The sequence below is a fragment of the Monodon monoceros genome, unplaced genomic scaffold (assembly GCF_005190385.1).
Source record: "Monodon monoceros isolate NGI ecotype Baffin Bay Population unplaced genomic scaffold, NGI_Narwhal_1 Super_Scaffold_10, whole genome shotgun sequence".
NCBI lineage: Eukaryota > Metazoa > Chordata > Mammalia > Artiodactyla > Monodontidae > Monodon > Monodon monoceros.
In genome coordinates this window covers 9,552,304-9,579,981 of record NW_021703766.1, presented here as the reverse complement: position 1 = coordinate 9,579,981, position 27,678 = coordinate 9,552,304, and the positions used below count along the sequence as shown (strand labels likewise).

Below are 27,678 nucleotides of genomic sequence, written 5' to 3'. Positions count from 1 at the left end.
CTCCGTTGATATAAACGAGTTTTGCCTGCGTTTGTACTTTCTGTACATGAATTGTCTCTCATTTTTCATGCAGGCTTGGTGGAATCATTTCAGAACCGGAGGGCAGCTTTTGAGATTAACACGTGGTCTCCGGAGTTCTTGCAGGAGCCAGGCTTTGTCCTGGTGTTGCCCTATCATTACAGTTTTTTTAGGAGGCAGATGGAGAGGAGCTGTGTGAGCCCGAGGACCCTTAGGACCCTGTTTCGTGCGCTGAGTCAAACAGCACAACCCCCCAGCATGGAGTTTCAGCAGAGTCCCAGCCTCCCATCCTCCCTCAACTTGGCAGTAAAACGCCCCGTTCTTCCACTCATTCCGATGATTTATATTCTCTCTGGGCGTCTAATATTAAACAGGGGAATTCCGACATGTTCCATAACACATTTACTGTAACTTGATACCATGAACTAAACTTGCTGTTATTTATCATTTCTTTTTATTTTCTCTCATTCCAGCATAAAGCCAAGGTAGAAGCAATGACCCTGGACCTTGCTCTGCTCCATAGCGTGCAGCATTTTGCTCAAGCGTTCAAGGCCAAGAATGTGTGAGTGTTCCAGTGGAGGGTTATAGATCATAATAGCTTGTATTATAATGTCTTTATCAGATGAACACAGTGGGGAGGCCGGAAGGCTATTGTGTTGTCTTGGCGTCCAGACGGGAGGCTCATTTATATTGGCCCAGTGAAGGTGTACCGTATTTTCTTGACTCTGAGTCACCCTCATTTTGAGATGCGTCATCAATCTCATAACAGCCTCCCAGATAAAAAGGGAAAGACGGTACGAAGCAGCAGTAAAAGTGGCTCCTAAAAGCCACCCGATCGTAAGCTGCATCCTGATTACAGATATTTTTGCAGTGCCTCCCAGAATCGAGGAAAAGTGTATTTTAATTGCACTCGGAAACAAGTAAGGTCAGCTCTCCAGTCCTGCAAGGGGACTGAACGTCAGAGCACGAGAAGAAGGTTCTGCTGTTTCACAAACCTGCGGTGATTTTACGTGGTGCGTGAATGTGGTTCCAAAAGCATGGACTCACATCATGAGAAACTTCCTCCTTTTTATTCCCTCATCTTTCTCAGACTTTCAAAATGCCTGAAGGAGTAAGCCTTCGCTAGGGACCGGCAGATTTTTTTGCCATCACTGCCAACATCTTTCTAACGGAGCAGCCCTCAGAGCCAGAGCTGAGGAAAGCAGTGGTGGTTAGCTTCATTTTCATTACAATATTTTGTTTCCAAGTGTTTATTTTTACAGTTCCCTCATATTATTTAGGGCAGGCAATACTGGTTTCTCATTTAACACAGTGGTTTAAATTTCTTTAACAAATAACTTCATTTAATTTTTCTTTTTCAGTGAGTTGATTTAAACACAGGGATTAAGTTAATAATGGTACAGGAGGTGCCAAGGATAAAACAGTTCCAAAAGGGGCACCGAGTGGCTGAATTCGGAGAACACTGATAAAATGACAAACTGTCTGGAGGTTCGCCTCTGTCGGGGTCGTTGGTTTTATAGTTCTCCACGCAGACGATGGATGTAAGGGGAGGTATCTTAAACCAGATATTCAGATCTGACCCCTCAGTGCTGTCCAGTAGCCAGTTCTTCTTATTTCTCCCTTAGTCTTTCACTCTGTTGTTTTAGACTGTTGAGAAGTCTGTTCTCTAAAGCCCTTTCTGGAGCAATCCTGTAGCCTGAGTACTTGAGGTTGAAATGTGAACTCAGAGTCTGTAGTGGGAGCTGCACCATCCCCGTAGGTGCCGGCCCTGCGCTCCTATGAACAGTTGGGTACCGTCCCCATGCAGCCCGCAGACCTAGGCGAGCCCTACTGCGTGCGCTCTTGGCAGTGTTTGGTAGCTGCGAGCCCGTGCCAGTGGTCTCGGAGATCCTCTCTTCAGGATAGAGCAGTAGCTCTTAAGACATTTGCTTTTTTATCCCTTCCTGATTCATTTATCCGCTTGTTCATTCACTTAACACGCATTTAGCGCGTGCCTCCAAAGCCCCAGGCTCTCTTCTCGGCTCTGGGAAGAGAGTGGTGGCCGGCAGAAGCCCACTTTACCTCACACGAACCATTGTCTCAGTGGCCAGCAAGCAGGCAGTGTTTTCCTGCTAGTGACTGACTCTCCTCAACCTTGTATTTCTGTGGTTGTTTGGGAGTGAATAATAATAACCACCACCGTAGCAGCAGTAACAGCTCATTTATTGAGTGCCTATTATGAGCCCCATACCCAGAACCCTTTGCGTGCTTTTTCTGATTTAATTCTCAAAGCAACCCTCGGGGTGGGTGCTGTCATTATGTCTATTACACAGATGAGGAAAATGAGACCGGGGTGGGGGTGAGTTATCTGAAGGCACGTGGCCAGGAAGCAGAGGGGCTGAGATCCCGTGCAGTCGGGCATTCCTGGGCCCCCCTCCTCAGCCACCACGCTGCACTGTCTTGTCGTTCTTAATGTGCCAGAAACCGAGATCAGAGAAGCTGAGTGACTTTCACAGGGTCACTTGGCAGGTTGGTGGCAGATGTAGGATTTTCCTCCGTTGTGACTCTCCGCTTTCTCCTTGACACCGTGCTGCTCTAGTGGGAGCTGAGCTGCACTGCCTCTTCATGCTTCCTCCAGTCCTGGTTTCAGACCACGTTGGACGGGAACCATTTAGCCGAGGAGAGCCAACTGTTACATAATAGGACTATCTTCCAAGTCAGTCTTAACGGGACCATTAGTTTTTAACCGTTAAGTAATTCAGAAATCATCAAATCCAACTGCCTTCTGTAATCAACAAGCCCAAACTCTGGGAGGAATGCTAGCAGCCATTTTGCCCTAATTCTAGATTTTAGCAAACGACTCTGAAGTTTTGTACTCCTAGGTTCAGAAACAGGCGATTTTCCTCTTAGCCAACCCTGTACCACAAACCTCTTTTTATCCGTCTCTCGAGAGTCCAGCATTTTTCATGGGCTTAGAGAAATAGCGTGGTAGTGAAAATACGCATAAAAGACGCGAGCGACTTTCCTTTTGAAACACTGCCAAAGTGAAATCTCTCCTGGATAAGCAGATGACAGTTCAGTCCTTACAGGTCTGTAGATTCTGAGAAGTGTCAGAAGTGAGTTTAAGTGCTGCTGACTGAGCTGCCGTAAAAACACGTGTCACTCTCTGCTCATCATCCCCTCCCATCTTTGGGCATCAAAATTTCCTTGTGTGTAAAACATAATGACGAATGAAAGAAAGGCTGCCAGTTCCGAACCCATCCCTTTAGATGCTGTTGGACTGAGGTGAGGAAAAACTCTTACACTGAAATTCCATGTGGATGCTACCACATGGAATTCTGTTCTGAAGCCTGCCTGCGAGCACACCAGAAGTATGATCAGGCTCTTTTTACCTTGTGTATCCCCTTGGTTCATGCCCCAGCCCAGGTGTGTCTCCCCGTACCTGGATGGGCAGCAGCGTGTACAGCCTGAGACCTAAAGAGGTAGAAACAGATGTAAATGCAAACCTTGTTGGAAGATCTAGCTCACTGAAGGGCCGGGCCGCCCTCTACCCGCCTTCTACCGGAGGGGATGTAGATTCAGCCTCTTCTGGGATCTCTTCTTCCTCCTTTACTTTGGAGGGGCGGGGGGTGGCTGGTGTGGCATGGGGTGGGGACTGAGTCGTTTCCGAATGAGCACTGCTAACAGCGATTATACAGATCATAGCTCCTTTTCGACTTTTTGTGTATTCCGTGCAAGGCGAGGTGCTGAGCACCTATTCACGTGTTCTCTCTGTAACTCCTGACAATAACCCCAGGCATTTTTAGTCATTTTTATCTCTGTTTCACATGGAAAGGCTCCAGCTTTTCACAGAGAGGCCAACTCACAGTCCCAACTTTAGCAAGTGGTGGATCCCAAATTTGAGCCCAAGTCTGTCTGAATCCACAACGACCCCTCTTTTCGTTACACCTCACCCTTCAGGCATTTTCTTCAGTGTGGATTTCTGGATTGGTATGAATTGCTGAGAACCAAGTTACTCAAAGTTAGTGGCTTAACACCATTTAAGACAATAAGTATTTCTCTTCTCTCTCTCTCTCTTTCAGTTTGTTTAAATCCGGAATCACATAAGGTCAATGCATTTTAACCTATAGGTTTTCCCTCCCTTTCTAAATTTCTTACGAAAAAATTTTAATGCAACATATTTGTTTCAAGGACCAGTGTGTCCTCTAGAGTTTTCTGTGGTCTGTACTTCAGTGACTGCATCCCTGTGGTGTCCTTTAACTTGTTCTTTTGTCTTCCACGTTTCCCGTGAAAAGGTAGCTAACTCTAGAGGCTTGGTCAAATTCCTGTTTAATTTTTTGGCAAGAATACTTGGTTGGTGGTCGTGTAGTCTTCCATCAGGAGGATGTGCGTGCCTGCTTGCTAAAGCGTTTTCCTTAAGGCTCTGCCCGCCCTGACCAACCCATTCCTGTGCCTGCTCTCTCTTTGCTCACCCCCTCTTTCATCCATTTCTCCTGTTCTGCTCCACTCACTCTTCTGGGTGGTCAGCCCAGGAAGCCCCAGTCTGCTTTCAGACAGCCCTCCCCAGCATCAGTGGTGGTGGTCGGCCAGTGTGTCTCAGGTCGAATTATTTTGGGTATTACTGGAAAGTTCCAAACCAAAGCCTGTGGTAAGTCCCAACCAAACTGAGTTTTGAAGGGCATTTTTGCTGAAACTGCAGTCCTGGAGAGCAGCCAGACCGCACGCTGCCTCGCAGGCTGAGGTATCCATCAGAGTATGAAGAGCTGGGACCCTCACTAATCATGCAGACCAAGTACTGGGATTTTCTGTAATGGGCTCTGAAGCAGCAGTATGTTGTCTGTGATACTTTTGCACAGTTTTATCCCTAGTTCTAACTGCTTAGTTTACCGAAAAGCACTCATTTTGAACAGGGCCTGGAACAGCAGTTCAGGAGCTTCTGGAGCTCTGTAAATATGTTTTCCTTTATCAGATACTGTTTGATAGTTTGCGTCCTATGTATTCCTGAAATAATGGGCATCTGGATTCCAATCCTGGACGTTGAAAAGTTGGTGATGGCACATAACATAGAAAATGTATTGCTTGGATCTCGGTTACCAATCAGCTCTTATAATATTGACCAAGGGCTTTGAGTCATCATGGAAATTAATTGAAATTGATAGTACGATCATATTAAAATAACATGGAGTTCTAAAGATTTCTAGAACTTCATTTTTGGTCGTGGATTTCTGCTTTCTCCTTCCAACTTTCTGTCTCCAGCATAATTTAAAGAAATTAGGCTTTCTTTCACTTAAAAATACTATAGGATAGTGATGTTTAAAAAAAAAAAATGAAAGAATACTTTTTCTATTCCCTCTTTACTGTTTACACATTTGAGGGGAAAATCTTTAACAAAACTATTCATTTTCACTTTTTACTAAATTACTTTCAGAACTTGAAAGTTCAGGACTTTGAGAATCTACTAATCCCAGATTTAATGTTCTTGGATTCTTATTCCAAATTTTGCTGTCTCAAATCCTTCTTTGGAAGTGGGTGGGCTGTAAATTATAAATAAATTCTAAATTTTGAGGGATAAATTACCCTGAAGACCAATGTGTAAATTGCAGCTTAATCTTTCTTTTTCTCCTCAGCTCAGTTTTAAGAGTAATGTTTTAGCCTACGTATCTGTGTTACTCTTTTCTCAACATGAGAAATCCATTTCTAGTTTGCCTAACAGAGTATCATGTTGCTTTACTTTTCTACAAAGTATGAAAACTAAAAGAAAAGAATACCAGAGAGGCAGATTTGAGCTGTCATAAACTCTCTAAATCTAGATCTTAATTACGACTTTTTAAGAAAAATTTTAAAAAATCTACAAGTAAATTCTTCCCCCTCCCATAGATTTTCCACCTTGAGGTACTGGAAAAATTCATATTGTGAAGCATTTACTGTATCTAGAAACATCAGGGAAGAACACTTCCATCTGAAGTAAATGTTTTGCCTTCTGAAACTTAACTCTTTAGGCATCAAATGTTTTTATATAATTCTTTAAAAAATATTTCTAAAACAGATTATGTACTGTCATCCCTTATTAAACAAAAATACTAACCCAAAAGAGTAAAGTGCAGGGGTCAGCAGACTTTTTTGTAAAGGTCCAGAGAGTAAATATTTTAGACTTTTCAGGCCATAAGATCTCTGGTGCAGCTACTCACCTCTGCCTTTGTAGCATGAAAGCAGCCGTGGACAATATTTAAATGGATGAACATGGCTGTGTTCCAATAAAACTTTATTTACAAAGGCAGGAAATGGGCTGGTTATGTCCAGCGGCCATAGTGTGCCAAGCTCTGGTGTAGTGAAAAGAACAGAGTTTTTGGGGATCAACTGAACTTAGATTTAAATCCAAGCTCTACTGTTTACTAGCTGTGTGGCCTTGGGCACTCCGTGTCCCCGGGCCTCCCTTTCCAAGTCTATATAAAGCAGGTTCTCGCATAGACTTTTCAGGGTTGTTGAGGAGAAAAGCTGTGATGCGTGAAATAACCAGACACATCTCAGTGCACTGTGCCTGTGACTGTGTGTGCATTTGTTCTTATCTTGATCCTAAAATGATTTGAGAGGTTTTTAAAAATGCATGCAGTATGATACAATACAAATAAGAGATCTATCTAAACAGGGGAAGGGGATCAAAGTGGACTAGTCAGATGTGATCCCAGAGGAGGTGTGGCTCTCATGACGTCTTTACAGTTGTTAAAAAATTGGGCCTAGGAATGAGCTTGGAGATTCCTTGCAACCAAGGGTACAGAGGACATGAGCTTCACGTTGCCCACAAGCTATAAGCATGAGAAACACTGAGCAGAAATATTGTTACTATAGTAATGTTCCACTGAGGATCACGGAGTACTTAGTGCTCCACTGAGTGTTTTTTCCCCTGTTCTTTGTTACTCTTCACCAAGCCTTGGACTCGAGGAATACGTCACAGTTCTCTTTCCGAGCAAGTGGCTTGACTCTGCTTCCTTTGCCATTGCTGCGGTTGTTTCCCTTGGTTTCTTTCCAGATGATTCGAGTGGCCTTTTGGGCAGCCTGCTTTGAATAAGTGAGGTATAGTGGGACACAGTAAAAATCGTTAACCTCTGTATCCTGGGATACCAGAGCACTCCGTATGCCTCTTCTCCCCTCCTTTTTTGGTTTATTTAAAAAATTTTTCCCTTCACGTCTTTATTTATTCAGCGCTTACAACAGTGCCAGGAACTGGGCTAGACATGGGAATTAAACGATTTGCCATCTTCCTTCTCCTGTGCCTTCTCTCTCTCTTAAAATACTTGTGAAGCTTAAGGATTTTTTGATAACTTTACACAGTGATGACTATCTTCAAAAACATATCCTTACTGGAGAAGAATAATTGTTAAATAAATTAAGGGCCACTTTGCAATTAAATTTGTTAGGGGAAAAAAAATTTTTCAGTGAGCCTTTGTGCCATCCTTAAAAGTCATCACTGCCAAGGAATACGTGAAAATGTATTTGAATTAACCACAGTGATGTTTGCAAAATAAACAGTTTTGATTTCCCAGCAGAATTCTAGGTTCAGCCATCTCTATCATGTTTCCGGAAGTCAAAGTGATGTATGTTAATTGAAGACACACACAAAAAAACTTCCCTTCCAGTAAGAAGAATCACCCGGCTTTGGAAAGTAGATACGATTACTCTGTGGTTGCCTTCTCCCACCCCCACCAGCCCACCAGTGCATATATAGCCAGTGTTTTGTCTTCAACTCCAGCAAAGAATCCGAACTTTGTTGGTGGCGTTCAACAGTGATCACTTAAAGCAGTGGACTAGAGCATGAGTTGAGGAAGTTTTTCTATAAAAAGAATCAGATAAATAAATATTTATATAAATATCTATATGAATATTTTGACCTTTATGAGCCAGATGGTCTCATTAGCGACCACTCAGCTAGTGTTGAGTGCCTCTCGAGTGTAGAGCGAGACCACAGTAATCACAGTAATGCAAAAGTAGCCACCGATAATGTGTAAGTGACTGGGCGAGGCCGCGTTCCAATAAAACTTTATTTAGGAAGACAGGAAGTGAGTTGGATTGGGGATTCAGTCTGGGGGGTTGTGGTTTGCTAACCCTTGGAGTAGAACCCCTTGTCCCTTGCAACATATTGGATTGGCCAAAAAGTTCGTTCAGGGCTTTTGGTAAGATGTTACAGAAAAACTGGAATGATCTTTTTGGCCAACGCCGCAAGTCATTTGAAGAGCATCTTGTCTCACTATGAGAAACACGTTCCATTTTGGATTATGTTAGGTTTGGTCCAGATAAATAAGTATATATAGCCAATGTGTGTGCATGGTTTGTTTCATTTCTCTGCAGAAAGCACTCTGTGTTCCTTAGAGGCTGAGGGAAGAGATAAGAGTTTGAGTAGAACTGTGTGCAGTGCTGAGTCGTGGAAATACCACCATATGGGAAAGCAGGTCAACTAAGACAAGCAGGTATTGTTTAAGTGATGAAGACACTGAAGCCCTGCTTGGGACTTGGAACCCTAAAATGATGATAGTAATTGCTAATATTTATCACCTGTTTATTATTCGTCATGCACAGCTAAGCTCTCATCTGCCACCCCATTTTATCCCCACAAGGACTTCATGGGGCTGGGTCAAAAACTGTAGAAGAAAGGCAGTGTCACATGGTGCAGCCTGATACGATGATCAACCACATTTCCTAGATCAAGAACTCAAGGCTTACAGAGATGAAGGGCCTCGAGCCAGGTCATGCCAGCTAGTAGGTGGTGAGGCTAGAGCTTAGCCCAAAATCTGCTGTGCTGCCGAGCTCTGCTTAGGTGGTGGTTTGGGAAGTCAGAAAGATCTGTCTCATTTGGAAAATGCATCATGTCAGACTCACTGCCTCTGAAGGAGATTTGTCCCAGCAGTAGGTGGAGGACAACCCCTGCCTGCTGGGACAATTGTTAAGATCACTTCAGAGTTGAGGGGGATGCTTCTTCCAGCCATATCCTGTCACCGAGAGGAAATGGTTTTGCTGAAATATGTCTAAAAGAGGTAAACAAACCCAGTCGGAGAGAGGCTCATCCCCTCAGCTAAGGTGCCCAGAACTGTTTCCTACCAGGTGTCTGTCCATGGAGTCTGTATAAGCAGAGGTGGCCCCTATTTACTCGCATGTGCAATCACCTCTGTACATTTACTCCAAGTGTCAGCGTTCATTTCCCCTTGGCTCCTACTTGGCTTCATAATGATGCTCGTGAGGTAGACAGAAGAAGACCAAAGGGTCACCTGGCCGTTCACACATCTGAACTCCCAGAGTGGTGACTCTCAAATGCAAGCCCAGCCCTCATCCTTTCCTGCGGGGAAGAGCCTTGCTTGGTGTCTGGCCACCTGAGCTACAAGCACTGCGCTTGCTGGTGTGGCCCACCGAGGCCTCTGGAGTCTGGTCCATCCTCCTCCTTCATTTGTGGCCATGTCCTCCCAATCCCATGCCTCTGTACTCTGCTCACAGAGATGCTTACAGGTTCTGCCTCCTGACTCGGGGCCTGTGCCCCTGACTTGTGCCACTGCCCGCCTACCTGCCCCTCACCTGCTCCCTGGATGACTTTGTCACATCCTCTATGGAGCCTCCCTTTTCCCATCCTCTTACCTTCACACCATGGTTGAATTGATGAGTCACTTCTCAGAGCATCAACCACACACCCAATCATCGTGCTTGGAACACTTTGGGGACGCTTTCCTCTATATTGATTTTCCTTTGTTAGACTGAGCCCCAGAGAAGCAGAAACCTTGGCTAATTCATCTTTGTCTCAGCTCTGAATTCCTGTTCCACACCTTACCAAGATGGTGACCTTGGCAAATTCCTTAATCTCTCTGATCCTCAGTTTCTTCATCAGTGAAAGTGGGAGGTGATGGTAATACCCTTGCAGGGTGGTTGAAAGGATTAAATAACAAAATGTGTATAAAACGTAGTACCTGATACCTAGTAAACCTTTAATACATTTCAGGTTGTATCATCATTTTTGTTACCATCATCCGTGGCAATTGTTACCTTTACTGCCATATAGTAAACTCAAGGAAGGGGATGGATAGGTGGATGGGTGGGTGGGGGCAGGGAAAGAGGGAGGGACGGAAGCCAAAAATGGAAACACATTGTTCCATTTGGTGAACTGAACTTTGCTTTTAAGGTGCCAATTCTCAGCCATTCAGAGTTGTTGAATTGGTACCTCCTTGGGTGGTATGGAGATTATATGTTTGTAAATCTTGGGAAACAAATTTTAAAGTCATCCTGTGTAATAGTTATTTCAGGCACATAGCATACAACTGCCCTTCTAACCTGGTGTGGGCTTGGGTCACATGACCAAGCTGTTCTTTGACCCACACAGCCATGGACCCAGCAAACCCGTGATGTTAGGGTTAACATTTGGTGACTCTCAGAGAACTCTTGAGTTGTGTAAGTCTCGGAAAAAAAGCATTTCAGCGTCTGTGGTTCAGAATTCTACTTCCCAGCTTGGCTGATGAATCCGGCTCGGTTTTCCTCCTGGTACCAATAACCACCCTCATTGTCATGTCGGAATTCTCCTCTCACCTGTAATTGACCTGTTGGGAAGTGGTGCTTAAACCACACTGAAATCGCATTTTCATAACTTGGGAACCGTCTGTTTTCTTCCCCCCAGTAAATTGTTGAGAAGCTAATTCTTGTCAGCCGAAGAACTTGAATACCCGTTTGAAATAAATCACCAGCGCTCCACTGTGGCAGCCTGCTGAAAATCCACTTGTCACTGCACTGTGTGTTTAATATTGTGAGTCATTCTTTTTCTTCATTTTGTGAGAAAATACCCAATATCTTGTCATCCCCCAAAATATAAATGGATCCTCTCGATTAGTGGCAAAGTTCTTCAGTCTGCCTTCTAAGCTTCATATGCTGTTACAGTTCAGTCACTGAGCCATAGTCAAACAGGTATTTGAGCCGACATTAGGCAATAGTTGATAACCAGAAATAGAACGAAGCAAAAGGTTGTCTCAGAAGTACAAGTAATGGGTAAGTCGACCAGTGATAGAAGTTTGGGAAATGGATCTTGGTGGAATGTCTCCCGCTAAAAGGAGAGCAGTGCCTCGATTTCTCATGTAAGATCAGCAAACTCCCAAGAGACTGTCACCATGGTTCCCAGCTTGGCTGTGCGTGGAATCAGCTGGAATCCAGTAATCCGTTGCGTATAGGTAAAAGCATTTAACCAGTGTTGAATTCTCGGATGCTGGGTCCCTTCTAATTTTATTGTTGCTATTATAAGCACTATGAAAATGGCCTGCACATATCTCTTTTTGGTTCTCTAATTTTCTTAGGATCAATTCTTAGAAGAGCAGTTGTGGCGTGGAAGCATATGACTATCTCTTTCTACTTCTGATCTGTGAAAGCAAATTACTCTCCAGGAAAGTTATGTGTAATTCTCATCTCTTCATCAAACACTAGGCAGTGCCGTTTAGATCTGAAGTATTTGTAAAAGTGGCGTTTAATTACAGTCAGATGTTTAGTACTGAAGACAACGTTTCTCTCTATTAGGGAAGTTCTTTTTTCAGTTGCTTTGTCATGTCATCTGAGCCCATTGCAGTCATGGAGAGGAGAAACCACTTCTCGGTGGGGACAGAAGGAGACACCTTAGGTGTCCTTCACTGGTGCAGAGGCGTGGAGTTGCTCCGTGGAGCTGAGCAGTGGGTCAGGGGGACTGGGCACTGGACCAGGAGTCAGGGAGGACCAGCTGTTGTCCAGCTCTCTCACTCACCATTGTGTCCTGGTCGTTCTTTGTCTTGGATGGTGATGCCCTAGGCTCCTCCTCGGGTCTTTCCAGTAGTAGAAGCACAGTTCCATCATGCAGCTCTGCTAATTTTTCCAGAACTTCCTCTGACTCAGCTGTGCTCTGAAGCAGGACTTGCCTCTCTATCAGGGGGAAGGCTTCACATGTTCATCGTAGAGAAGAGCTTGCTGTGACCTTTAAAGACCCAGGTACCAAAGTAGATTTCAGTCCCAGGCTCCTCAGGCCTGTTTGACCTTCAGGTGTCTTGGACCAGGCAGTTCGTCTTTTTCTCTCATCCTGTGGGCGGGTTTTCCAAGCTGAGTGGAGTTTTGCATCAGGTCCACTTCTTATTTATTTGCAGCTCGTCCCCTTCCGCCCCATCGGAAGAGGGGGGCTTTGCCGTTCAGTTCCCGCTGTGGCTTCCCGTCCTGCGTTTCTCATTGTGCGTGTCTTCTTGGGGGTGGTTTTTGATGCAATCACTTTGGCCTTAATTCTATTTTGTTTTAAAAGGTTTAACTGCCTTTATGATTTTTCAGACAGATGTTAATTGCTGTTATTTGGATATTTATTTTGGCATTATGAATAAATGTTATTTTATACAAGCTCCGTGACCACAAAGATAGTACATGCCCATTGTAGGACGTTTGAAAAAATATGGACAAGAGTAATTGTGAACATGAAAACTGTCCATTTTCCTGGCCCTCCCTTAATTTGTCTTTATTTCTTGGAATTTTTTCTGGGGTCATTTTTCAAATACACATAAGAAAGAAAAGAGTTATAATGGACCTTCCCATACCTTTCACCCATCTTCTGTAAGTATCTACATATGGTCAGTTTCGTTCAGTCTTCAGCCCCTCTCTTGCTCGATTATTTTATTTTTATAAATTTATTTTATTTTTGGCTGCATTGGGTCTTCATTGCTGTGTGCGGGCGTTCTCTAGTTGTGGTGAGTGGGGGCTACTCTTCCTTGCGGTGTGCGTGCTTCTCATCGCGGTGGCTTCTCTTGTTGCGGAGCATGGGCTCTAGGCACGCGGGCTTCAGTAGTTGCGGCGTATGGGCTCGGTAGTTGTGGCTCGTGGGCTCTAGAGCACAGGCTCAGTAGTTGTCGCGCACTGGCTTAGTTGCTCTGCGGTATGTGGGATCTTCCCGGACCAGGGCTTGAACCCGTGTCCCCTGCATTGGCAGGCGGATTCTTAACCACTGCGCCACCAGGGAAGCCCGCTAGATTATTTTAAAGCACATCTAAGACAACATAAATATTCATCCATGAATACACTATGACTACCCCTCTGTTATCACCACTGTTTGTATCTTAGAATATCACCTTCTGATTTTTTACTTTTAATAGAATGATAGGCATTCTATAGAAAAGACATTAAATATGTATGTGTATAAAGATATATTTCAAATATTTTCGAAAAAAATGTTTCTAATACATTTTTCCCCAAGGTTTTCCACAGTCAGTGGAGATTGTAAATTAGAAAAATAATACGATAAGGTCAGAGAAAATATAGTGAATAATATGTCAAGGAAAGAAACAGATTTTTAAAAATTTCAACCTAATCTTTGAAACAGTGGCTAAAATTTGGATGTTGAGAAATGAATTCAACTTGACACGGTAAAATTCTAATAATAGGCTGAAATAATGTCACAGACTAAAATCATGTACCTTTGTGTAACCTATCAATTGTCTAAAAAAGGAAATGCAACCTTACTTTCTCTGAACTGACTCTATCTTGCTTGAGTCCCAGTTTCCATTCGTGGTGGAAGCATGGGGAAAAGTGAACAGGGACTGGAGAGCTGTCAGCCACAGCTGCCCGGCAGGGGAGGGGGGCAGGGGTGTGTGGGTGAGATGGTGACCACTTAAGTCATTGTGAGAATGTACAGCAGGCTTCTCAGAGCCCAGGAAGTTAGTTCTATTTTTAGTTGAGATTTAATGTACGTACTTGAAAATTCACCACCTTGAAGTATGCAGTCTGATGGTTTTTAGTTGTGTTCACATCTAGAAAGAAACCCCATCCCCGTACTGGTTAGCGGTCATTCCCCATCCTTCCACCCGCTCCAGCCCTAGGCAAGCACTCATCTTTCTCTCTCTCCCAATTTGCCCATTCTGGACATTTCATATGGATGGAATCACACCATGTGTGGTCTTTTGTGAGCGGCTTCTTTCACTTAGTATGTTTTCAAGGTTCATGCACATTGTAGCATGGCAGTTCTTCATTGCCTTTTATGGCTGAAGAGTATTCCGTCATATGGATAGAGACCACATTTTGTTTATTCATTCATCAGTTGATGGACATGTGTGTTTTTTCCACTTTTTGGCTACTGTAAATAATGCTGCCATGAACATTATTCTCATTCTGCCCTCTGGGAAGACATTGTGATACTTGGAGGCTAAAGGTGTTGGAAGGTAGGCTGGTGGGGACAGTGAAACATCTCTTTGGGAATCAGCATTCCTCCCAGGCTCAACACCAAGACCCTTTCTGAGCCCCTCTTGAATGAGTGTCCATTGGGACATGCCCAGTGGTCTTGTAATCACTAAGGAAGCAGGTCTCCTGGGGAGAAGTTTTCCAGTCCACACCTATCATAGCCAACAGGAGACCCAAGATGTTGATCCTTGTTTGGTTTAAGAAGAGGACATTAGCACAAAGTGACAGGCTGAATCCAACTTGGGCTCAATTATTTCGTAAAGCTCTTTGTTTATTTGACCTCCCGTGACCCAGAAAATAATTCTAACCAATCAGTGCCGACTCCCTTTGGCGCCAGGGTCCACTTGCTTTACAGATAATGACAGACGGGGCCACACGGCCACCGCATATGAATTCATCCTCAACTCCAGAGCCGCGTGCTGCTCTCCGGCAAGGTTGTATTTCTTCATTAGCTATTCCCAGGGCCCAGGGAGTCCCAGAGGATGTCAGAGTACATTAATTTTTATCATAACATGGAATCTTTCAGGTCTGAATGGCAGCACACAGCTGTCAGGGGCTTTCTGAACTCTGTTACAGCTCCATATATCTCTAGGCAAAACAGAGGAAGGAGCCCTCATTGGCAAGGAAACGTACAAAATGCATGAGGTGTTTCATTGTTTGAGTGACTTGACCATGTGCATAAGCACATTCCCCAGGTAATTTTTTTCCCCATTGTCCCTGAAAGTCCACCTCTGCCGCGCCGCGTTAAAGCTCCCTCCCTTCATGGTAGGTGCAGAAGGTGTTTTTAAAATAAGCTCTCTTTGCATAATGGTAATGAAATCATCATCTAGTCCTTAATGCTCTTCTATAAATATATACGAGATGAGTGTTCCCATGATTTTTTTCAGCAGAACGTATGCATCCCTGGTATCGCAGGAGTTTGTAAATGATGGCTTGTAATGCTCAATATTGCTTCGTGTCCGCAAAATATTATTTTAATTTGAAGCAATGCTAGTGCATTTCTAGAAAGCCTAGTTATTTCTATATTGCCTTTATTTTCCCCACTTATCAACTGAGTAAAAAGCTTGGAGGGATGCATTTTGCTTAGAGAGAATGTCCAGGTATTATTTTACTAGAAGCACTGTCAACAAATGCCAGGAACCCCGCGTGCATACGGTCCCGTATTAGACATTGCTTGGTGTGGCCGTTAGGACCCTCCAACAGGGAAATCATAGAGAGAGGAGACAGCGTTTTCAGTTGTCAGGGTAAACGTGTTCTTAGTCGGCATAACAAGTGACTTACTGCCTGCTCTAGTCCTTCCCTCATTTTCCTGGATAATTCTGATTTCTTCGTAATGGGTGTGTTTTGTAAGTCCACATGGGCCATTCATTTAATTACCCCCCCGCCCCCACTGCCAGGCAGCCTCATTGCACAAGATCTGCGAGCCACAGAGCAGCCTCATTGCGCAAGCTCTGTGAGCCACAGAGCAGAGTTCCGCGAAGTTCACATTTTACCGCTTATATATAAGACGGACGCAGGCAAGTATTGCATTTATCTTAACACATACCAAGTTTAAAAATCCCAAACCAGAGCAGCAACTGACTGCTCATGTTTTGGCAAAGCACGAGGCTGAGAAATACAGGTGATTTGGCTTCCAGTGCATTAAAAAAAAAAAAAAAAAAATACAGGGGTTCCATAAATTTGACAAAAATTAGGCAAATGGTACATAAACAACTGCATGGTGGTTAATGCTGAGAAAGAGACTCTTTGGGTTTAAAATAAAAGTACAAACTGTATGCATGCAATACTTTAAAAACCAAATGACAGTGAACGGGTGTGAGCAAAGGTGCAGAGAGCTTTCACAGTGGTATCTTATTTAATTCTTAGGGATTTGGTAATTCAACACACTTCTTCTGTTCAGGCATGGTGCTGGATGTAGGAGCACAGGGGTAATCAGATGCAGATTTAGCCCTTCAGAGGTTTCTAGTCTGTTGTTATGACTTTCCCCACTTTGTGTGTGTGAAACTATGGGTTGTAGCGAAAGATAACCTCTTCTCTAAATAATGCCATCCCCTTAAAGACTTAAATATAAGACATGACACCATAAAACTCCTAGAAGAGAACATAGGCAAAACATTCTCTGACATAAATCATAGCAATGTTTTCTTAGGTCATTCTCCCAAGGCAATAGAAATTAAAGCAAAAATAAACAAATAGGACCTAATCAAACTTATAAGCTTTTGCACAGCAAAGGAAACCATAAACAAAATGAAAAGACATCCTTTGGAATGGGAGAAGATATTTGCAAATGGCCTAATCTCCAAAATATACAAACAGCTCTTACAACTCAATAACAAAAAAACAAACAACCCAATCAAAAAATGGGCAGAAGACCTAAAGAGACATTTCTCCAAAGAAGTCATACAGGTGGCCAATAGGTATATGAAAAGATGCTCAACATCGCTAACTATTAGAGAAATGAAAATCAAAACCGCAGTGAGGTACCACCACGGTCAGAATGGCCATCATTAAAAAGTCTACAAATAACAAATGTTGCAGAGGGTGTGGAGAAAAGGGAACCCTCCTACATTGTGGGTGGGAATGTAAGTTGGTGCAGCCACTATGGAGAACAGTATGGAGGGTCTTTAAAAAACTAAGAACAGAGTTGCCATATGATCCAGCAGTCCCACTCCTGGGCATATATCTGGACAAAACTCTTAATTCGAAAAGATACATGCAGCCCAGTGTTCATAGCAGCCCTATTTACAATAGCCAAGACTTGGAAGCAACCTAAATGTCCATCGACAGATGAATGGACAAAGAAGACGTGGGTGTCGGTTACACCGGTGTATGTATTTTCTGAAAAGTCATGATTTCTCAGTGTTTGGATTTGTGTGTGTGGGTGTGATAATTCAATACAAGTTTTGGGAAAAAAACCCAAAACTGACCCTTATAGGATATGTACTGAAATTCACATGTTTAAGAAAGACATGAGGCGGTAGAAAATGAGAAGTTTAAAAAAAAAGATGTGGAACATACACACACACACACACACACACACACACACACACAAAATGAAATACTACTCAGCTATCAAAAGGATTGAAATGATGCCATTCGCAGTAACATGGATGGACCTAGAGATAATCATATTAAGTGACGTTAAGTCAGAAAGAGAAAGACAAATACCGTGTGATATAACTTGTACATGGAATCTAAAATATGATACAAATGAACTTATTTACAAAACAGAAACAGAGTCATAGAAAACAAATTCATGGTTACTGAAGGGGAAAGGGGGTGGGGTGTGAAAAATTAGGAATTTGGGATCAGCAGATAGAAACTACTGTATGTAAAACAGCTAAACAACAAGGTCCTCCTGCATAGCGTGGGGAACTATAGTCAGTATCCTACAGTAAACCATAACAGAATATGAAAAGGAATATATATAAATATATATAACTGAATCCCTTTGCTGTTTATCAGAAGCTGACACAACATTGTAAATCAACTATACTTCAATAATAATCAATATAAAAAAATAAAAATCAATAATACCATCCCTAACTCTCCCGATCTACCAGCTTTTTCCCTTCTTCATTTATGTGAATAATATTCACATTCTCTGAGTTCCCTTCTAGAGTTTACTGAACTCCAATTTGGCCTCCCAAGACTTCTTCCGTATCCCAAGTGAATTTCTTTAGGACGTAGCCACCGATTCATTTGTCAGATGAACAAATGGGAATTTGCCAAGAGGGACGTTGGTTACTTTGTATTTTCCCTGTCGGTGGGAGCTATGTTCATGTGAGGTTACTAGGTTATGAGCGCAGTTGAAATTATTTGTTCTAACTCCCTCCACTCTCCCATCCCTCTTGTGCTGATCACTGATTGTCCATTTTATTAAATATTCCAGGAAACCAAACACAGGGCAGTAAAGTACTAAGTGGAAAGTTCAAGAGAGAAATGGAAACAACAGGAGCTGGAACACCAGAGTCAGACCTGCATTTGAGGCATTGTGTCAGTGGGATTAAGTGCCTTTGGTGGCATAATTATCAAATAGATGCATTTTTCCTAGAAACCCCACTTGGAAGAAACTGTGGGTATATTCCTGTTTTACATTTCCCCCCACTTAGAGTCAGTGAGGGTGAGATCTTGCTGCAGGGACTGCATGTGTTAGGATGGGAAAATAGAATCAAGATAATGGACATGAGGCAAAAATGTAAGGAAATAAAAACAAGAGTGTTGCCATTTTCTGTTAAGTGTATGTACTGACGTTCTGGCACTCACTATAAGAAGTTGTAAATGGTGCATGAAATGAAAAATTCCTGGTGGTCTCCTGGGATACAGCCAGCTCTCGGCTCTATTCCTCCTGATTGGCTTGGATTAGTTTCTCTTTTCCAACTTAAAAAAGAAAAAGGTGTGGCTAGGTTATGTTGACAGCAGAATCCATTCTGGGTTAATATTTTAATATTTGATAGTGTCCCTCACATTCTTGAAATATATGGGTCCTTTAATATTTAGCAGCACAGCAGCTGGATGGTCACTGCCCACCTTGAGCTGTTGTTGATTCCATGTGTTCATGTTTCTCTTGTTTTATTTGCTTTATTTCCTTGCATATTTGTTCGGATCTCATCTGCCAGAGATATTGAGTAAGGACATGGGAAACATTATATATGTATTTTATAAATGTGGGAGACAATTATATACATATTTCATATCTCTGCATTGTTGATGGATGTCATGTCCCCACAGTGTAGCCCATGGTCCAGGAAACAGGCAGATGAGAAAAGAAGATAGCCGGTTTCAGGTACCCTCTCTCTCATGGCTGGTGCTGGGCAATTTACATTTTTCTCTGATTCTCAGAACTATCAAACAAGGTGGGTATTACAATTTCCTTTTATCGTTATCATCATTGTGAGTTTGAGAAGCTCATTATATATTTTTTCTGTATGTCACAGCAAATAAGCATTTTTTAGAAGTTTGCCCCAATACCACCTAAAATCATCCTGAGTTTTACTAGGGGCATGAACACCACATTTTGGGCAGTTGAGGTCTTGGTGGATTACTTGGTGGAGTGTGAAGGACCTTCACTGGGCTCGGCGTAGCTGTAGAAGAGAATTACTGTGTTCACTTCTATGCTGCCATCGAGGAGTTTGAGATAAACCAGCACTCGTTATTGAAGCAGGGATCCACCTTGGAATTCTATAATAATTTTTTTTCCTCTTTCTGTTCTGGGAGAAAAGGACAGCTGAACACCAGATCAGACTAAAAAACAGTTGCTTTTGGGACTTCGGGTCCTCAGCTTCTTTCTCTTGAATTTCAGAGTGTTTCCAAATAGTATGAATTCTTGCAACTCACTTGAGAAATGCCCCAGATGGTGTGCCATTCTGTTTCAAGGAGGAATTGAAAAGTATTTCCCTTTACATAACATTCCACTTAGCTCATTCTTCTGCTGTGTCTGAAGTAGAGTCCCCCAAAGGCACAATTGTATTCATGTTCTGCTGGGTGTTTATTTAACCTGTAAGAGTCCGCTTCATTTTGGGGGGCATGTTACGATTCAGTTTACAAATCTTCAGCCCCGTGATTGTGGCTGCTGCTCTTCACAAGCTCTTTTGAAATGGCCTTCTTATTTCTCAGGTTTGAAATTACACATCTGATAATTAGGTTTCTTGAGTCACAATGGGCTGGTCTTGTCTCCAAAGCATAAGTAACTCTTTATTGATCAGCTAAAACAGATCCACTTTTTCCCGCTTCCTGCTGCCATCTTTGAAGTAATAATATATTGTAAAATATGGCTATGGGATGGTTTATAGACCGGATGTCATTGGGAAAATAGCATTGATTCAGATGTATGCAACCAGGTGTGTACCTAAGGCTTCCGTCTTAACGCGGGCAAGACCTTGGCAACAAAGACCTCTTGATTGTTGATTGTTGTCTACTGGCAGAGATAACAGTTGTCCATAGGGATTGTGGCCTGTGGTAGAAAATGTTATGTAATGTAGGAGTGGCCACGCCCCAGACAGCATTGAAGACCAGGCTTCCTGGGAGATGCCGCCCCTCAGGAGCTGATGTTCCATTTACAGTCCACACTTGAGATGAGATGCCCTGGAGTTGGGTTGTTGCTAGTTCCTGGTGAGCCTTCCCAGTAGCACCCCTGGGATTGGCAGTGAGTGTTTGTGAAGGATGCTGATGGGATCCTGGCCCTTGGTGGGTTGGTATCCCTGGGAGCTTGGTGCCTTGGTAGGGACCTGAATGCCAGGGAGCTTGGGCATCAAGTGTACTGGGCTTTCAGTTAGATTCCCCAGTTTTGTACTAATCACCTGTCAGGTGCTCGGTACTCTGCACGGTGCCCCAGAGACACGCATATGACTGAGAGCCACGTGGTGCAGTTATATCCACATACACACATGACTCATGCCAGGGATGTGATCAGAGCCATTGGAAGCACACAGCACACTATTGTTTCTCTCCTTTTTTTTATTACTGTGTATTTTACATACAGTAAAACTCACGCTTTTAATTGTACGGTTCTGTGAGTTGTAACATGCACACAGTCATGGACTCGCCACAGTCAACGTATAGAACAGTTCCGTTACCCCCTCAACTTCCCCTGTGCCCCCTTGAAGTAATTCTCACCCCTCACACCCAGCCCTGGCAACCATTGATTTTGTGTGTGTGTCCCTAGAGTTTTGCCTCTTCCAGAACGTTACATAAATGGAAGTATTCCGCGTGGAGCTTTTTGAGTTTGGCTTCTCTCATGTAGCATGATGCATGTATTAGTTATCTGTTGCTGTTAAATAACCCCCAAAACTTAGTGACTTCAAACAGCAAACATTTATTCCCTCACTCTGTTTTCTACTGCTTTCGTAATAAATTACCACAAATGTACTGGCTGAACAGAATGCGTATCCGGTTGCAGGCATGTATGTTCCCACCAGCTTTATACAACGTAATGAAAATATAATAATAGTATTACAAAACCTGCTAATTTGAAAGGTAGAAAATATCTCATTTTGATTTTTGCTACTGGTGGAATTTAACACTTTACAACTTGAACTGGTCGCTGGTAATCTAGTTTTATAAATGTTTGAAATGTCTTCATCAGTTCTTCTGTTAGACTCTTAGAATGTGTTTAATTTGGTCCCAGTATTCACGATGGGTCAAGTAAGAGAGAAGGCAAAGGTAGCAAGGCCAGGTGTGGGCTGTTGCAGTGTCCAGAGCTAAAGGCAACAGAACCAAAAGCATGGAGTAACAGTGGTGATCTTAGCTTGAGTTCCCTGGAGATCAGGTCTGGGACAGGGATGTTTGCTCAGATAATTTACTGGGGGAGTGCTCTCAGAAGAAGAATGAGGGAAACAGGTTATATTCAATTGGAGACTAGCTTCAGCCTGACCCATGTAGGGAGCTCTAGAGAAGGAATTATCCCAGAGTCAGTCCTCCTTGTTAGGAGAGCATCTGGGTGCGGGGCATGACTTTCCAGATATGATGGCCCCCATCACTCGGGGATGATTTTCTGGAGAAGCCAGTGCTCTTGGCAGTTGGGAATGAATACACTGGGGCCCCTAAATGAGATCCAGACAGAACACCACACCGCTTGCCTCATTGGAAATATAGGGGACTGGACAATATATTAATAGTCCCCGAAGGGTCTAGAGTTACTGGCGTTGACCAGCCATACTGGCGTTGACTATAGGAGAAGGCAGGATAGCAGATGTTTCCTAAGTGTTCATTATCAGGTGACTGGCTAGAGAGTATCACCCACTGCAGAAATAAGGACGTCAGGAAAGGGGGAAGACTTGAGAGAAGATGAAGAGTTGAGATTTGGGGTGGGTAGGGATGAAATTCTGGAACTTGGGAGGGACGTAGGGGCTGGTGCTGTGGGTGTGAAGTTCACCTTCATAGAGGTGTTGTTTGGAGTCCCTGGCTGGATGCAGTTGCTACAGGGAAGAGATTTTAGACGGAATCAGAGGTGGTTGCAAATGGAAATCTGGGCAGAGGAAGGGGTGCAGCACACGGAAGCTGAGGCAGTGGTGGCGTTAGGAGGAGGTCCAAGAATGGATTGTATCTCAGAAGCTGAGACAGGGAAGAGGGCCAGCAACCAGGGACGAGCCGGGTCCATTGCCACAGAGAAGCCCAGTTTCAGCAGAGGGGAGGTCCTTGGATGCAGAGATTGAGAAGCCGCTGCTCCCCAGGCAGCTTTGAGAGCTTCTGGATGGTGATGGGGCAGAACTCAGTCAGCTTGGTGATAAAAAGAGAGTTTGGGGCCAGGAAGGAGATTATGAATGGAGACAAATACTTCAAAACTATGGTCTATAAATGGGAAGAGAAAGCCTCAGTACAACTTGAAAGAGCCCCAGTGTCAAGCAGGCATTTCTTTGTCTTTCCAGCCCTCTCTCTCCTGTCTGTCTGCCTTTCTTCCACTTTCTTTTATCCACTTTCTTTCCTGATTTTCTCTTAATTGTTGGTCTGAACAATCTCATTAGCCCGATAGGCAGCAGTGGAGATGGAGAGATTGAAGACGGCAGAAAGAGAGGGGGTAGTCAATGGATGGCACGCTTGAAGGGTGCTCACCCGCAACTTAATAATGTGTTATGTCACTTATACCTAAAATAAAAAGGAGGGGAGCGAGAAGAAAACTTGGAGATCAACTATCTAAAGCCGGTTAGTGGCAGCCTTTGGGCTCAGCCCCCTTTCTATTTATTATCACCATTCATTGCTGTTTCCAGTAGGAAGTATCATTTATGGCTACAGTGTCTAGGAAGCTTGGTTTAGGGAATTCCCTGGTGGTCCAGTAGTTAGGACTCTGAGCTTTCACTGCCGTGGCCCGGGTTCAATCCCTGGTCGGGGAACGAAGATCCTACAAGCCACATGGTGCAGCCAAAAAAAAAAAAAAGAAACCTTGGTCCATTGTCACTCCCATTGATGACAAGCAGCCATACCCATTGGTGAATCTTTGGAACTCCACCCTCCTTACCACTGAACAGTTGTCCTCTGGTCCAAGGAATGTGTTGGCTCTGGAGGACGGGATCGCTCCTTTCCAAATGTCATCCCCAGCAGGCTCGGAGAATGCCCAGGGTCCACTCAACAGAGAAGCATAGAGGCTTTCTCCATGGGTGTATCAGAACCACAGAGAACAAGCACGCCCCCCTCTATTGGAATCTCCAGTTCTATACCCACAGAAGTCAACCTGTCGGGTCCCCACTTACCCCTTTACAGACCAGAATCCATCGAAGAAGAAGAAGAAGAAAAATCAGTCCCTGAAAATGCTGACTAATAGCACCAACTTTGGAATTGGAATGATACTATTTTTGTTTCCATTCTGTCTTTATAGTTTGAACTTTCCTTTTGATATTCTGTAAATATTCATCATCTCAGAGCCTTTTGAATTGCAGTGGCTTTTAGTCAAAACTGAACAAAATATGCCATTTGAATAATAACCTCATTAAAGTGAGGTAAAAGGAATTCTTTTCCTTTTGTACAAGCCAATTAAGTGTCTTTACAATTAAAAAAAAAGTTTAGCACTTTATACTTTCATATTCCATAAGCCTGTTTTTAATTAATAGAGGGGACAAGCTTTAGGTACGTGGTATGTATTTTGCCTCTGGTGTTGTGCAATTAACATTAATGAAGCGTATTAAAATTTGGTGAAAGAGGAAAGGGTTTCCCAGGTTCTCTGTGGGTTCATGCCTCCAGGCTGAGATGTTAGGTATAGCAAGTTTCTTTGTTGGATGCTGTTTGCAGTTCCTTGAGACAATGTGCAGGCAAGGATAAAGGTAACTGCTATTGAGAGAGATGGAGCCAGCATTCCAAATGCCCAGCCTGTCTCAGAAATCGGGAAACACTGAAAAAAAACCAACTTTGAAGAATTTTATTTTCTCTTGTGGATAAAAAGGAAGGGTCTAGAGACAAAGGGAGTAATAACCACTGAGGCCTGGCAGGTACCTAGCAAGATACCGGGGCTTTGCCCGTCACAACTTTGGGTAGGGTGCATGCGGCTGTTCTCAGTTTACATGTAAGTATCATAACATGGCTGAGCTAGAGTTTCTCTGAGCACTTGACTCTAGCCATATTCTAGGGAGCGTATCTAACAAAGGAGGTACTGTGTAGTGTCCTTGAAGTCAGAGGACCTTTTTATTTTATTTTGTTATATTTCGTTCTTATTCATTTCTTTATTTATTTCACCTCTTTCTTTTTCGATAAGGAGTTTCACTGTTTCTTTTTAAAAAATATTTATTTATTTATTTATTATATTTTTGGCTGCATCGGGTCTTCGTTGTGGCATGAAGGGTCTTCCCTGCGGCGCGCGGGATCTTTTTTTGTTGTGGCACGCGTGGGTTCTTCATTGTGGCCCATGGGCTTCTCTTTAGTTGTGGTGTGCGGGTGTTCTCTCTCTAGTTGTGGCGCGTGGGCTCTGTAGTTGGTGGCACATGGGGTCTCTAGTTGAGACGTGCGGGCTTAGTTGCTCTGCGGCATGTGGGATCTTAGTTCCCCAGCTAGGGATCGAACCCGCATCCTCTGCATGAGAAGGCAGATTCTTTACCACTGGACCACAAAGGAAGTCCCTAGTTTACCTGTTGCTGATACTTACTCTGACCATAGGAAGTTTGCTTCTAATTGCTTTTTCTCCTGAACATAATAAAATGGAGATAATAAACATGTCACCTAGAGTTCTTATGTACACAAAGCTCTTAATAAGTGCTTAACCCATACTTAACACTCAAAAAAAAAAAGACAAAAAGAAGTATCAACAACTCTGAAAAGGTGGACCAAATATTTGAGATGCAACCTGGAAGGTGCCCATATGTAAGTCATATATTCAGCTGACCCCAACTACATCACCATTTTAGGTTTTAGATAGGTGATGATTTGGAAATAGATCAGACAACAGAAAGAATGAGACAGTTTCCCTATGAGACTTTCATTGCCCAGTGATAATGAGATTTGCACAAATACTTTTTTAGAAGAAACAGTGGTTTCTCTTTTTCTAGTTAAAAGATTAATTCATGCTTTCTACCAAGCATTTAAAGAAGAATTAATATCAATCCTTTGCAAACTCTTCCAAAAAATAGAAGAGGGAATACTTCTCACTCTCTGAGGCCAGTATTACCATGATTCCAAAACCAGATAAAGACGTCACAAGAAAAGAAGTCTTCAGACCAGTATCACTTAGGAATATAGATGCAAATATCTTCTTCACCATTCTAGCAAACCAAATGCAACAATATATAAAAAGGATTGAAATTTATACCGTGGCTAAGTGAAATTTATATAAAGAATTCAAGGTTGGCTTAACATTTGAATGTTAATCAGTGTAATATACCATATCAGTGGAAAAAAGGATCATGTCAATAGACGCAAAGAGAACAAAGTCGAGGGCTCCCATTTCCCGATTTCAAAATTGACTATAAAGCTTCAGTAATGAAGACTGTGTGGTCATAGCATAAGCATAGTCATGTAGATAATAGAATAGAATCGACAGTCCAAAAATAAACTCTTACAGGTGGTCAGTTGATTTTCAGCAAGAATGCCAAGACAGTTCATTGGGGGAAAGAACAGTCTTTTCAACAAATGATGCTAGAACAATTGGATGTCCACATGCCAAAGGACGAAGTTAGATGTCTTGTGTTCGCCATACATAGGAATTAGCTCAAGATAGATCCTAGACTTAAATGTAAGAGCTAAAACTATAAACCACTTAGAAGAAAGATAGGAATATACCTTTGCAATGTTGGGTTAGGTAGTGCTTTCTTAGATACAACCCCAAAAGCACAAGTGACAAAGGAAAAAGAAAAAATATATATATATAAATTATAGTTCATCACAATTTAAAACTTTTGTGTTACAAATGTTACCATCAGGAAAGTGAAAAGACAATCTATAGAATGAGGGAGATGCTGCAAATTGTATATCTGACAACAGACTTGTATCCAAAATATATAAAGAACTTTTATAATTCAATAATAAAAAGATAATTACCTCACTTAAAAATTGGCTCAGCATCTGAACAGACAGTAGATGTTTCTCCAAAGAAAAGATACAAATTGCCAATAAATACATAAATTGCCAATAAATACTAATGCTCAACATCATTAGTCATTAGGGAAATGCACATAAAAATCACAATGAGGCACCACTTCATACTCGCTAAGGTGGCTAAAATTAAACAAACAAAAAAAAAACCCAAGACAGATTTAATGACAAATATTGGCAAGAATATGGAGAAATTGGGATCATAATACATTGCTGGTAGAAATGTACAATGGTACAGCCACACTTTGGAAAACAGTCTGGCAGTCCCTCAAACCGTTAAGCATAGAATTAACCGTATGACCCAGCAATTCCACTTCTCCTTGTATACTCAAGAGAAATCAAAACATATGTCTCCATAATAACTTGTAAATGACTGTTCATAGCAGCAATACGAAATGTCCATCAGCTGGCAAATGGTTAAATGAAATGTGACGTATCCATACAGTGGAATAGCTTTTGGCCACAGAAAGCAACAAAGTACTGATACCTGCTACAACACGGATGAACCTTGGAAACGTTAAGTGCAGTGAGAAAAGTTGTTCACGAGAAGACCACATGTTGTGTGATTCCATTTATATGACATATCCAGAATAGGCAAATCTAGAAAATAGAAAGCAGATTAATGGTGTCTGGCGGATAGGAGTGGTTAGTGACTATTAATGGATACAGGGCTTGTTTTGGGGGATATGAAAATGTTGTAAAATTAAAATGTGATGATGCTTGTATAATTGTGAACATATTAAAAACCAGTGAAGTGCACACTTTCAAAAGCGTAAATTGTATGCTTTGTGAATTACATCTGAGTAATTTTTTAAGAAATCCATGCTTATATAGAAAATTTGGAAAATAACAGAAACAGTAAAAAAAGGACTAAGCAACCTAATGATATCCTGCACATCCAGAGCTAACATTTTTCTGTATTTCCTGTCTTGCTGACTCTACGTATAAAAATCTTTTTTTTGGGGGGGTGGCTGGGAAGGGATATGAATCGCACACATAACATTTAATTTCCTCCTTTTTCAATGGATTTGAGAAATTGGGGAACCTCTGACTTAATCCTTGCTGATTTAGCTTATCTTCTGTTGGATTTTAAGTTGCTTCTAGTTCATATACAATTTTATAATTCTACCTCATTTATATATAATTATTACTCATTCTTATGCATAAGCTTTTATGTAAATTTTGAGGATTTCTATGGGAATGAATCTTGGAAACTGTATCAGTTTGCTAGGGCTGCTGTAACAAATTACCACATATTTGGTGGCTTACAACAACAGAAATTCAGTCTGTCACAGTTCTGGAGGCCAAAAGTCTGAAATCAAGGCGTCTGCAGGGTTGGTGCCTTCTGAGGAGGGGTCCATTTGGCGCCCTTCACTAGCTTCTGGTGCAGGTGGGCACTCTTTGACAGCCCCTGGTTTGTAGATGCATCTCTCCAGGCTCTGCCTCTGCCTCTGCCTTCACAGTGCCTTCTCTGTGTGTCTT

The 27,678-nt window shown here is 42.6% G+C and overlaps 1 protein-coding gene across 3 annotated transcripts in view; it reads left to right on the top strand.

Moving 5' to 3' along the window:
- Nucleotides 1-27,678, top strand: part of WWOX (WW domain containing oxidoreductase) — a 983,400-nt gene that overhangs the window by 254,855 nt on the left and 700,867 nt on the right. For all 3 annotated transcript variants that reach the window (XM_029235281.1, XM_029235288.1, XM_029235271.1), the window contains exon 6: nucleotides 492-580. In XM_029235281.1, the coding sequence (XP_029091114.1) occupies nucleotides 492-580 (89 nt within the window). The remainder of the gene's footprint in view (nucleotides 1-491; nucleotides 581-27,678) is intronic.